This window comes from Podarcis raffonei, chromosome 3, assembly GCF_027172205.1.
Source record: "Podarcis raffonei isolate rPodRaf1 chromosome 3, rPodRaf1.pri, whole genome shotgun sequence".
Classification (NCBI taxonomy): domain Eukaryota; kingdom Metazoa; phylum Chordata; class Lepidosauria; order Squamata; family Lacertidae; genus Podarcis; species Podarcis raffonei.
The window spans coordinates 65,089,623-65,103,351 of NC_070604.1; the positions used below are offsets into that span (position 1 = coordinate 65,089,623).

The 13,729-nt window shown below is 44.3% G+C and overlaps 1 protein-coding gene across 4 annotated transcripts in view; it reads right to left on the reverse strand.

Annotated features, from left to right (window-relative positions):
* Positions 1–13,729, reverse strand: part of HIVEP2 (HIVEP zinc finger 2) — a 136,983-nt gene that overhangs the window by 11,186 nt on the left and 112,068 nt on the right. For all 4 annotated transcript variants that reach the window (XM_053382069.1, XM_053382072.1, XM_053382068.1 and 1 more), the window contains 2 exons: positions 9,597–9,641; positions 1,448–6,977 (listed from right to left, as the gene is read on the reverse strand). In XM_053382069.1, coding sequence (XP_053238044.1) covers positions 1,448–6,577 — 5,130 coding nt within the window. In that variant the 5' untranslated portion in view covers positions 6,578–6,977; positions 9,597–9,641. The remainder of the gene's footprint in view (positions 1–1,447; positions 6,978–9,596; positions 9,642–13,729) is intronic.

The window sequence follows — 13,729 nt, forward strand, 5'->3', positions numbered from 1 at the left end:
AAAAACAACAAACAGAGTCACTAATTGTTGTTAATGCTTGAAACTCGGAATCAATGCCACAAACGTAAACAGAGTAACTGCATTGTGTCATATTACTGTAAATGCTTTAGGACATACTTAGACCTTACATCATGCTCAGACTCAGAAAAGCCAATTAATCTGGCCCTTTGACTTTGTCAAGGAGTAAACAAGATAGGCAAGAGGCAGCAGAGGAAAGTTTTTGAAGTGCCCAGGGATGCTGTAAGCACAACACCGCATCATGCTGCCATATAAACACAAAAAAGGAAAGATAAAGAAGACTTACTAGGCGATCAAAATCTGTCCACTGCTAGCACTGGGATTTCAAGGCACAGTCTGCTCAAAGCCATCTGGCCCATCGGGGTTGGTGTGGTTAAGACACACTAGTTTCTCTGCCTACAGTTCAAAAGGCAGTGATGTGGCAACAACCCATGTCCAACTGCCTTTGATCTCCCCAACCCAAAGCATTAGGTACTCATTCATAGCCGAGACATCAATCCACAACTTCATGGGAAACAACCATGTGCTCTAACTAGGAGGAATAGTATAGTCATGTCAAGGCTGGAAATATCCTGGGCCATTCCACATTTGATGCTAGTGCCTCATTATCTAATTTATTTGGGCTTTTAAAGGATTGTCACCTACAATGATTTGGTTTGTTTTTTAAAAAAGGCTGGTGCCTTGTGCTGGACATGTTTTTCCAGCCATAGTCGATAGCTTCAAAGTTTCTAGAGCCCATGACTAGGACATGCAGATTTATCTTTCATACAGCATTAACTTTTGGCAACAATCTAGAAGCTCCTGTCTAATTTTCATTTATTCATATTTTAACCAAGAGGTATTAAAAACACTGGAGAAAATGAACATGGAAACTAGGGCCTCCAAAGTTGTTGTCTAGATTTACCAGTTTTTCAAAGCCATGAATTTTATCTGAAGGCACCATGATATACAAAGAGACAACAGGATTAAAAAATAAATAAACAGAGACCACATCTATTTCTCAGAGTATGAGGCACTTATATAGGTTCATTGCATTCTGGTTAGAAGATGATCTATAATAAGCACATCTTCTGACACATTCTGAAATACCAGATGTACTCATTTTTTCTGGTTTTTATGCTTTATAACAAGCCAGTTTTAATGTCTCTCTCCCTCTCTCCAAGGGAGCGGCTTTGGAACAATTTCTGAATATACTTGGAAAGTGTTGAAATCGTTCAGGGGTGAGATCCATGTCCAGGATGCCACATCCGTGTTTGCTCCTGCTTCCTGAGAAATCCCCTCAGAATTTGCATTCCAAAGAAAGGTATTCATTACTCTAGAGGAACTATTCCAAAAGCATTACACTGAAAAGACTTGAAAGCATCTCGGTTTGCTGTATACTGAAAGGTCTAAATAAAAACGGGTGATTCTTTAAGAATTGGTTAGTTACCTGAGCAAACTGTTTCCACGCACTTGATGATGTCAGTTTCCCTGTTCCGGGCCTATACATTGGAGCCAGTGTATAGATTTCCGTGCTGTTTTTCTGTTTGGACCGTAGGAGTGCAAGGGTAATCTTCGTACTCAATCCTGATGGGTTTGGGTTACAAGAACTAATGCACCATGAAGCATAAACAGACGATTTCAGGGTTGTTTGCTGAACAAAACTAGGCTTTGTGTAGTTTAAGAAACACCAGCTCACAGTTGTGGTAGTGCGCAAACTAGGGAACTGTAGGATTTGCTGGAAGTCTGCGAGATCTGTCAGGAGAATTGTCGAAGTCACCGCTTTCCCACTTGGCTGCGATGCCATTTGTACCAACATACCAAACGGCAATTTCTGTTGCTTGGGTTCGTCTTCTATCTGGCTTTCCGCTGATGGCAACCTGGTGGGGCTGAGACTCATGTCAGATGATGCTTCATCTACGTCCAGTTCTTCTGGAGATTCCCGGCCTTCCGAGGTACCACTAGACTTTTGCCCTGGAGAAGCAGAGTCAAAGCTAGGGAGCTTCTCCCTGCTTACTGGGGAAAGCTCTGTGGGAGGCATGTTGGTAGCTGGCGAATCTTGAGATGACGAGGACGGCAACGGAGAGGAGGACAGCATGCTTTCTTTTGGCTCAGTAGTACAGCTCTGCCTAACCAGCTGAGGCTTTTGAGGTCTGGGGAAGCTTTTCTTTATGTCTGAACTGGTGAGTTCTACAGCACTTAGCTCCTCGACAATCTGCCCATACATCTTTTCATCCTTTACTCTCTTTTGTTGCTTGGTTTCCATGAAGAGCTCCAGGCTGCTTGCCGGTGAAAGCATTCGCTTGTTTCCGCCTAGGGTAGAGGCACTATCTGAGCTGGAGGTTAAGCACAATGGGATGGAAGGATCTAAGTTCAGGGACAAGGTCTGCGGTACTTTCCACAACCCTCCATGCTGGCCTAACATCTGCGCTATGTTGAATCCTATGCCGTGCATGGTTGCACTGGTGGCTAATGTCCTTTGAGAAAGAGTCTCGTCGACTTTGCAAATGACAATGGCAGGGCTGCTGCTCTGAGCAAGAATCTGGGAAATGCTTGTGTACATAACACTACCATAGGATGGCACATGGGTCTGGATCCTGACGGGAACTACTGTGCCCGGTAATGACTGGGCAGGCCCAATATTCTGGGTTTCAAAATCCACCTGTAGCTGTTGTTCAGAAGAGGTATTGGTTGATTTAATGCTACAATCGGGCTGGTATGTTGCAAGTGCATTTTTAGAATACTGTCCTGATGTTCCTGAGTAACGCTGGTAGGTTTGCTCTTTAGCATGCACATAATCAGCAGTTTTCTTTCTGATATGCTCCTGAGCATATTCCAGGTGGTAACCAGGGTGGCTTTCAGTTGAGAAAGGTTGCTTGGAGTAAGTTTTCTGAAGCTGCTGTACAAAATGATGCGGAAAGGGGGACTGAGAGAGTTCTGAAGGCCACAGGGGCTGAGAGGGCAAGTGAACCATGCAGACTGACGGATACGGAAACTGCAACAACGTGTTCTGGAAGGGGAGAAAAGGAACCTTTTCTTGCAGTGCAAATAGATGCTGCTGTTCTGTTGAGTATTTGCTTGGAATATAAGGTGCTTGAGGGATTGAGGAATGGGAAAGTGGAGATAAACTAGTGCTGCGTGGGGGACAAGAACCAGCAGACTGCTTCCCGGAGTCATCCGACTGGACAGAAGAGGGGGAAAGAGGCCAAGCCACGTGGGAAGACCGAAGGCCGGCATGCCCGTGCTCCAATTGCTCTTGCTTTATATTTTGTTCCATGCTTGGATCAGCTTGGGAAATCTCCGGAGAACCACTGAAAGAAGCCTGGCGAACCAAAAAGCATTTTTTCCTTTCTCTTGCTGGAGATAAAGAGGTAGGAGGCGGACCTACTGCAGAAGCATGAGTCAGATTCCCGTAGTCAAAGGATTTGCTTCGGATCTCAGGGATTTCGGCAGGGTGGGGACAGGGCATCTGTTCGGACGAGCAGCGCCTCATTTCCTTCTGCTGGTGATGCCCAGGGACAGAGAGTGAGTAACCGCCAGCCGGGACGGTTAAAAACTCAGACTGTTTGCCAAACTCATCCTGCCTTGTTGACGTTACGAACTTGATACTGTCCTCCCTCTCGAAGGACATGGACAAACTGGAACTATGGGACAAATTGCTCTCTTGGCTAGGGCTCCGAGAAAGGCTCGTGCCCGTGGACTCAAAGCTGGACTCTCCAGAGGAGTGCTCCAAGTCAGCCAGCCGCAAGCGTTTCTTCTTCGGAGGTAGCTTCTCGGCCGGCAGCTGAGAAAGGGTTTCGCTCCTCTGTGGCCACTGGAACTCTTCTGCAGGCTTCTCCGGCTCTTTGGCTGGGGCTTCCCTCTCTCTCTCAGGTTTATCAGGCTCCTCCGTCACGCGGATTTCAGGTACCTGTATATTATGCTGGCGAACAAGCCTGGGCTGCATGTGATATGACTGAGAATGTTGGGACGAAGAAGGCTGCTTGCAAACAATGCTGTCAGCGTTTTCCGTTTGCGGGACCCTATCCGGGCTCATTGGGGAATCTGCAATCTCACTTTCACAAGTCTCAGATGACGAATACATCTTATCTTGCTGGCAAACGACAAGCTCTGTAGATTCAGACCTTTCAAACGAGTTGGGCCGGCTTAATGAATTTGTGTGTTGAATGACAGAGATTACGTTGCCTTTTCTGCTCAGGGACTCCGAAGTCTTTTCTTGATCGCTTGTCAAGGAGCATTCTTCTAAGCTTGTGGCTGGGCTTCCAGACTGCAGGTGGGGTCTGCAAATTTCAAAGCGGTCTGGGTGAGAGTGCACAGAACTGTCGTGGCTTTGGACGGCATATCTGGTCCTTGGCCCTTCCTGGATTTGTAATTTAGGATCAAAATCGCCACTCATGGGGCTGCCGGAAGCACCGCTGCACAAGGATGGAGTGTCTTCCTCATCTCCAACACTCTTTTGTATTCTGCGCTTTCTAGTTTCAAAGGTAATGCTATATGTAGAAGACACTGCCTGCAACTGTGCAGATGATTCAGGATAAAATTCTCCCCCTTGCTTTGACCCGCTCAGAGATGGTGTGTCTCTATAGCTTTGCTTCAAAGGCCCATAATCTTCCCATTTCCTGTAGTGCTTCCCAGAGGCGTCCCCCTCGTAAAAGGGCCTCTCCCCTGTTAGCAACTTCTTCATGCCCGACCCTTTTTCTCCCACGGTTGACCTGCTGGAAGCAACCATAATGTTCTTTGCTATTCTCCCATGGTACTCTGAATCTGAGTGTCCTTCCTGCAGTGATGGCAGCTCAAAGGCCGCTTGTCGTATAAGCATGCGCTGGTGGGGTGTTCCTATTGTCCCGGGGTAAAACACATCATCGGAACCAGTCATCCTCTCGTCAAATGAATGGCTTCCTCTTAAAGCTGAAGGGACATTCAAGTTGGTTGCAGACGATGTCGGCATGGAGTTGCTTCTAATAAGCGGGTTTGTATCTGCTGGAGGCTCTAGGAGAGATGAATCACTTGGGTGGCTTCCTGGATAAAGGCTTGATTCACTTTTGATGGATGATGTGACATTCTGAGACTGTTTGGATTCCATACTGCTGTCGTTAAAGACTTGGCTACTTTTTATAGTGCTCATTTTGCTAGGATCAATTAGTGCTTCTTTATTTGGAGACATTCGCTCTTCAAGCATCTTCATTTCTAATCTAGGGTTTGTGAGAGGTAGGGGCTCTGCCTTGCCTTTTCTACCCATTGAGCTACGATCCTGATTGGCTGTCGCTAAAGGTTGTGCCATCCTTTGATTAATCCTATAGAATTTTCCAAAGATTATTTCTTCGTAAGACTTTGCATTTGTATTTGGTGGGCTTATTTGCTGCTCGGCACTCTCTGAGCGCGAAAAATAACCAGAGTCAGTACTTCCTTTGCTGTGGGGGCTCAAGAGATTTAATGACTGCTCAGAATCCTGCCCTTTTTTCTCAGATAGTCTTAGTGCAAGTCGCTGCTTAACTGTGTGAGAGTCATCAGACTTACTAATTAATGTGTTCTGCAGATTGTCAGATCCAATGTGTGGGGAGCTTTCACATGGTAACTGCACGCCACTTTTGGGAATAATCAAAATGGGGACTTTCATTGGGCCTCCCAGGGATTCTTCTATGGATGAGTGAAAGCCACTTCTGCTACCGATGTCCAATGGAATCTGCGGAACGGGGCTCAGTTTGTCAGAACCTTCGACAAATAACGAAGTCTCTTCGTCAGTATCTGTACTCTGCTCGCCATCTGAATGTATCTCTGCCTCCACGTCGATAAAACTGGCATCGAGGTCCAATTTAGATACAGCCGACTCTGTGAAAGGTACTAATCCCGCTTTGATCGCATGGGCATGCGATTTCCTGTGCTTGTATAAATTGCTCTTTGTCTTAAACGAGAAGCCGCAAGGGACACAAGGGTATGGACGCTCCCCAGTGTGAGACCGAATATGTTTCTTAAGTACACTAGGTTTGGCACAAGCCCGGCTACAGTACGGGCAAATGTATTTGCCAGGCTTTTTGGGTTTGTGTTCTTTCTTATGACCATCTTCCGACTGTTGCTCTATACACTTCTGAGAATACTGGCTATAAGCAGGGTTCAGACTCGAAATCTTCTTCCTGGAGAAGCTTCCGCTATGGCCATGCACGTGAAATGGAAACAAGTCCTCAGAGGCAACCGGCTGCAGGTGGCCAGGAAACTGCCATTTGTGGCCTTCTAGGCTCTGATGCGGCTTCAGGTTGTGCAGGAATCCTTGTGGCAATGAATGCTGGGGAAAAGAAAGCGAATGCTGACATGAGTAAGGACTCGGAAGGTGCTGCGGGTATTGCTTATCTGTGGCTTGCTGGGCAACGTCGCTAGATGACACTCCTTTCCCAGAACTGAAAAGCTGTGCAGATGCTGGGTCCGCCATGTGCTCGGGGTCCCTTTGTGTCTGTCCTTCCAGGCTGCCAAGTGCGCTCATCTTAACATTAGCCGAATGTTCCTGCCTCCATCTACTTGGTACTTTAGCTGTTTCTCCAGACCTTGAGGTAGCATTTTGCCCTACAGCTGTATCTCCGGAGTCCATTTTGTCGCGCAAGGTCTTAAGTGCTAGTTCACTCGAAAGCTGTTCAGGCACATGAAGTTTCTCCAGTGCTGTGCTTTTCTAAAGTTAAGTTGCTCCCATTTCTCCAGAGCTGTTCCAAGTTCACAGACTTCTCTTTCTCTGTGGAACGGTCCACGCAGTAGTCTTATAGGCATTAGATCTTTCGTAGCTCTATGCTAAAAAAAGGTTAATTGTCACACAGTTCTGTTCATGGCAGGAAGTGTCTCTGAACAGTTTTATTATACATCCATCAAGACTTGCTGTGGCATTTGAACATTATCCATGGTTTTTAAGGGTTCAGAAGAAGAATGATCCAGGCGGATATATTTGCTCGTCAACTAAAGCAGGGTTCTAGACATTCCTCCCAAAAAGATGCAGTAGTCTGTAAGAGAGAAAGTTAAAAGAGAGAGATCAATGCAACAAAATATGTAAGAGAGAAACATTCAATCGAGTGAATGAGGCTGGAACTAGATGTTCTCTGAGTCACTTGGTTGTTGCTGAAAGCAGCCGTCTTCCATCTCTTTCTCCTTTTTTCCTCATGATATTCAACAAGCCAATGTGGTGTGCAGCAGTTAGAGTGCTGGACTAGGACCTGGGGGATCAGGGTTCAACTCCCCACTCAGCCATGAAGTCTCATAGGTGTCCTTGGGCCAGTCACCAACTCTCAGCCTAACCTACCTCACAGGGATATTGTGAGGATAATATGGAGGGGATAATATGGATAATATGGACCATGAGCACAACCTTGAACTCTTTGGAAAAAAGGTGGGATATAAATGTAATAAGGATTTTCTTTAAAATGAAAATAAAATGGAAAGTGTGTGATGCAGAGTTACCGAGCTCTGATTTTCCTGAACCTTGCTTCCACTTGATAACAGCTTGATAAAAGCTCACAACATCATGCTGCTAGATATTACAGAGGAAGGAGAGACCAAGGACCACTGTTTACAGCAATAACAATGCAGCTTCCACAATGTCTAGTTCTGGCCTGATACCACCAAATATATCTATTAAGAAACAGTGCTTCCACTCAACCTATATGTGAAGACAATATATGGAGAAAATCCTAAAAACAATCAAGCAATGGCTCAAATGGAAGTTTGTGAAGTTTCAAAAAAAAAAGAAGGTTTGTTTGGGTTTTTGTTTTAAAAATGAAATGACATAGATTGGAATAATTTATTATTATTATTATTATTATTATTATTATTATTATTATTATTAATACCCTCTGGGCGGCTTCCAACAAAAGATTAAAAATACATTAAAACATCAGTTATTAAAAACTTCCCTAAACAGGGCTGCCTTCAGATGTCTTCCAAATGTCAGATAGTTGTTTATTTCTTTGACATCTGATGGGAGGGCATTCCACAGGGCGGGCGCCATTACTGAGAAGGCCCTCTGCCTGGTTCCCTGTAACTTGGCTTCTCACAGTGAGGGAACCGCCAGAAGGCCCTTGGCACTGGAGCTCAGTGTCTGGGTTGAACGATGGGGGTGGAGATGCTCCTTCAGGTATACTCAGCCGAGGTCATTTAGGGCTTTAAAGGTCAGCACCGACACTTTGAATTGTGCTCGGAAACATACTAGGAGCCAATGTAGGTCTTTCAAGACCAGTATTATGTGGTCTCAGCGGCCGCTCCCAGTCATCAGTCTAGCTGCCACATTCTGGATTAGTCGTAGTTTCCGGGTCACCTTCAAAGGTAGCCCCACTTAGAGCGCATTGCAGTAGTCCAAGCAGGAGATAACCAGAGCACGCACCACTTTGGTGAGACAGTCTGTGGGCAGGTGGGGTCTCAGCCTGCATACCAGAATTGGAAACACAGAATTGGAAACCACGCCAGTAAGCATATAGTATCCGTGGAACAATAGCAGTAATTGTGATGGGCAGCAGGACTACCTCATGTCAAAAGCAGCAAAATGATATACAGTGGTACCTCAAGTTAAGTACTTAATTCATTCCAGAGGTCCGTTCTTAACCTGAAACTGTTCTTAACCTGAAGCACCACTTTAGCTAACAGGGCCTCCCACTGCTGCCACCGCGCCGCTGGAGCATGATTTCTGTTCTCATCCTGAAGCAAAGTTCTTAACCTGAGGTACTATTTCTGGGTCAGCGGAGTCTGTAACCTGAAGCGTATGTAACCCGAGGTACCACTGTAGTGCTGGAAGGGACTATGGAAGATAACAACCAACTAAAAGATACTCTGAATAGACCTGCTGAAAGTAGTCAGCTTAAGTCCATTGATTCTAGAGGGTCTACTCTAAGAAGGATCATCTCTGTGTTTCTACCTGGCTCACAAAGTAGGAAGGAGAAGCTATGTGTCCTGCCAGACGTTGGCTTTTAAGGGAAGGTGATTACAAGATATGCATATGCAAATCTTGTTCTTGTGGCTCCCTACTCATATCCACACAGATTAGGTCATGCTAGGTCCAACCTGCATTTGACATACAGATCCATGCAGTGATCTCTCGATGTTTTAAAATTTTACTGAAAAGCAGCAGCAGGGGGCACCAAACTAGACCCTTTCCACTGCGGATTCTATTCCCAGTCTAAATCCCCTACAAACTGCAGTTAGCCCACAGCTGCTCTGTTCCAATTCAGAGACCCTAATATATGATTTAACATGTAAAAAATTAATATACCAGGATTTCAGCCCATACATCAGCCTAGTTTGGTCCTTACAACTTATGCAGCAGCATCCAGGGCCAGCCTGTTTGTGGAAGATCTGCAGCTAGCAAGATTCTTTGCAAGTCTTTGAATGCAGAATATGCAAAACTATCAGACAACTAAGGCAATTACTAGATCAGGCCATTGGCATCTAACCCCAAAAACCTGCATATGTCTAAGTTTTACTTAAACAGTTTCTGCTTGTTTTCCATATAAAGAGAAGAGCCATGATACATGCTACCAAGGATAGGATACCTTCATTTTGTTTTGAGATCTTTCCTGTTCTAGTGCCAGAGCAAAGGATATCTTTAATTTGAGTATTGTTGTTTTTAAAGTTACCTGCATCTTCTTGGCATCTACTGTACATGACTATCTTGAAGCTTCCTAGAGGGGAAGAAAAAAACAAAACAAAAATAATTAGGAAAGTGTTAAAAATCTATATGGACCTTGTACAAAGAGAGCGAGAGCGAGAGAGAGCACTATTTTAAAATTGTTCCAGAGCTTATCCATCTTCAATGGGGGGGGGGGAGCAGACACATTACTTTCTGTTCTAAAGAATATGTTTTTTTAAAAAGTCCTAGCCAATATAGCTTTTTATGTTACACCTTTGAGGATACGGTCAACAAACTCCAATATCTCTGCCACTGGCCTCCCCAGCAGTGCGAAATGAAGCTGCTGTATAGTGAGTCCAGGATGGGGGATGAGAGACAAGAAAGACAGAATAAACAAGGGATGGAGGAGGTGAAAGACCTCTGGAGGAGATCAGTTCTTACCTGTGTCAGTGTAGGTGGTGGGGAGAGAGAATTGGGGAGGGCTAAAGCGATGGAGAGATGGAAGGGAAGAGGAGAAAGAGGAAGAGAGAGGGAGGGAGGGAACAGGTAGAAAGGAGAGCGCAATGCAATTCTGCAACATTGCAAATCCCACCTACATTTGTCTTTGGCTCCACATATTTTTGGATCTAGATCAGCCCCCCCCCCCAATTGGTTGAAACTCTGTTTTCCCAGTAGTCAAAATGTCCTCAATGGGAAAAAGGCCCCACACCCCTGTCATAAAAGGAATGTCTGATCAAAAGGATGGGAGAAATCAATAAATTATTTTTGCACCATACTTATTATGTTTCTGAATACATGGCTTCATATAAAGAACAGATGTTGGCTTACAAATAATTTTCAAATTGCAATGTACAAAATACTGGCTTCATTAATAAGCTAATTAATTATCTCACTAGCCAAGCACCAAATAAATAAAAAGGCACAGTTGCTTGGGGGAGGGAACTGACTCTGAAGAAAGCCAGATGGTTACGAGCAAAATAACGATGCTATTACATAAATAAAGGAAATAACATCTTTCCTTCTTACCAAATATCTCTGTCAGCCACAGTGATGAAAATGTCAAAAGCAGCAAGAATCCTGCCAATTCTATAGCTGCCCTGGTAAACAAACTGACCGCAATCTAACAAGAGGGACCCACAAGAGGCAGGTCAAATACAAAAGACAGGGTAGAGAATCGCCTCACGTGGAACAGTGTGCCTCGCTCAGGCAGTTCTCCATTTCAAAGATCTGCAAATGCAGCAGCAGGATGGGTACCCGTCTTCCCTCTTCAGACGTCCCACTTTCTCCATCCCTCTAACCATTTATTCAGTGTACACACTCCCATTTACTCTGCAGCCACTGGTATGGGAAGTGGAGCATGCAAGATGTTAGCCACAATCCACATCCACCCTGTATCTGTCCTGCATTTGGGTGAGTTCCCCACCACCACCACCACCAAAACCAGCTTCAATCCCCACCTGGTTAAGAGAGCAACCTAGGTGTGTTTAAAATGTAGTAGTAATAATAATAATAATAATAATAATAATAATAATAATAATAATAATAATAATAATACCCCGCCCATCTGTCTGGGTTTCCCCCTGCCACTCTGGGCAGCTTACAGCATATATAAAAACATAGTAAAACATCAAGCATTAAAACCTTTCCAATACAGGGCTGCCTTCAGATGTCTTCTAAAAGTTGTGTCTTTTTTTATGTCCTTGACATCTGAAGGAAGGGCGTTCCACAGGGAGGGCACCACTACACAGCCTAAGTTCCAGGAAGGCCTCAGTCAAGCTGATTCATCCACACCCACCATCGGTACCACTAATAAGCTTTGTTTCATCCATTTTTATCATGACTGGTTAACTCAGGTGGGGTCAAATGCACCCTGACAGCGCTTAAAGAAATTCCTAAAACTTTTATGTCTGCCTTTCACAACCATTAGCACATCTGGGTGTGGGTTTTTTTTGTTTTGTTTTGGGCCCTCTTATGGGACTGAGGTCACTTTGCTTGTCTTGATGGATGGGTTTTACCCATAATTTTATTATCAACTGAATTGCTTTAATGGGAAAAGTGCCGTTTTAGTAGTGGTTCCTATACCTTTGAACAGCCTGCTTATAGAGGTTCATCTGCCTCGATGCAGCAGGTCTCCATAAGTCAAGTGCTGCATGCTGTGCCTATAGCATCCACTAGAAGTTACCTGTGCACACTGTCACAATCTGATAGAGAATCTCTCTGCTTCTGCCAGTTGTGCCTGGCATCAGTGTGTGTGTGTGGCGGGGTGTGTGTGTGTGTGTTACCATAGCTCAGTGACAGGAAAGGTATCCAGTTCAAATAGTCTGACCTGGTATGAGGCATCTAACATTCTGACTAACACACAAGGTTCTCCAAGTGACAGTCAGGCAACCCCAAGCAGTATAACATTTGGACTTCAAACTGCAAACCTGTAATAAGAGGAGGGTCTGGTATTCTACTCTTTTCATCAAGCATTATTAAGAAACAAAGTGAAAACTTTCTTTGGATCTCCCAGTGATGGAGTAGTATTTATTTTACCAGATCATATACATTTTATTTCAGATGTTCAATATTTGCTAATAAAGCGGGGTAGAGAGAGGTTATAAGTCTCTTGTGGTTGTGGCTTTGTAGCTGGCAGTCTACACTGTTTCCCAAGTTTTTCCATGTAGGAATGTAATTTCCAGGACTTTTCACTGGCTCTTCATGAAAGATTGAATGGTTGTGTGTCACACACACACACACACACACACACACACACACGGATAGTTATACCAGCTCATTAGCTCATATAGAATCCTTTTCCACATGCAGAATGAACTCAACCAGGAGAAACTTTTTAAATGTAGAAAAGGGTACATTCTACCTCCAAAACTTACTGAGTTTTATTCCATTACTTGAATATTTTTAAGTTCTTCCATGCTAGAAAAACCAAAACAACACAATTCATTAAGCTTAGAGAAAGTGATTTCCCCAAAGTTGCAAAGCATGTTCCAAGACCAAGTGGGGATTTGAAATTCAGCATCCCAAAATGCCTGGCCATCATACTAGCAACTGCACTACACTGGCTCTAATTACATACAGGCAGCAACCATTTTGGGCGCGTCCAATATGTGAGCAACCACACGCTGAACCTGGAAGTGACCCAAAAATGTCACCAAAAAGGGGTGGAATGGGGTGGCCTTACACAGGCCTTGCTGATGTATGCAAAAGCCTGGAACGTAGCAAATCGGTCACTATCTGTATATGTTTGCTCATCTGTGTTATATATGCTGCTCCATCTAACTAGATGCTGGTTTTCTGAAGCAAATCATATATTAAGAACTACGCTAGATATATTTGATTTGGGACTCTTTTACTTGTTATTTGTCGACAAAGGCACATCTGCCAAAATGCGCACATGGGAAAGGGCAACCTGATGCAATTACACCCATGCTGCATGGCTATGTGACATGTTCACATGCAATGTGTGAAGCAGCCCTTGTGCCTTGCTGCTGAGCCAAGCTCTGCCACTCAGAAACATTTAAGAGAAATCAGCATGCATACGTCTATTCTCTTCTCCCTTCCACATTTTAGGGCGCCCTGAGATGGTGAATCACTACAAGCCAGTCTTCTTGCTTGTTTCCTCAAAAGACACACAATAGTTGCAAAAATAGTTCATGCAAATGAAGCTCCTACAGCGTCAGCAGCCAGATGAGCGTGGGTGATCAGAGAAGACTCTGCAGTTGCAAAGAGCAAACTGTTTAAGGAGAGCGGTTGTCTTTTTTTGCTGGGTAGTGGGGGGGGGAGAGAGAGTTTGCCCTTGCTGTTCACTGTTATATTAAGCTTTGTTCTTCCTACCCCAAAAACCACCCATTTGCAATGCAATGATAAATGACACCTGACAAGATCTGATCCTCCTTTCCTACTAACACAGGAAGCAGTGCTTTGCTGAGAACTGAAGGTACACTGGAGGTGTCATTAAAAAATAAAGGCAAGTATAAAATCTAAATATAACCAGGACTACCCACTGGGTATGACTGTATTCATATTTTTAGCAAGTCTAACACTTGATGTTTTAGGTGGTGTGTTTTTTTAACCTCACCTAATGCAAAGCAGCATCCTGGTTTTCAATATACTTGTCTGCTTGCTCAGTTACATTCTTAT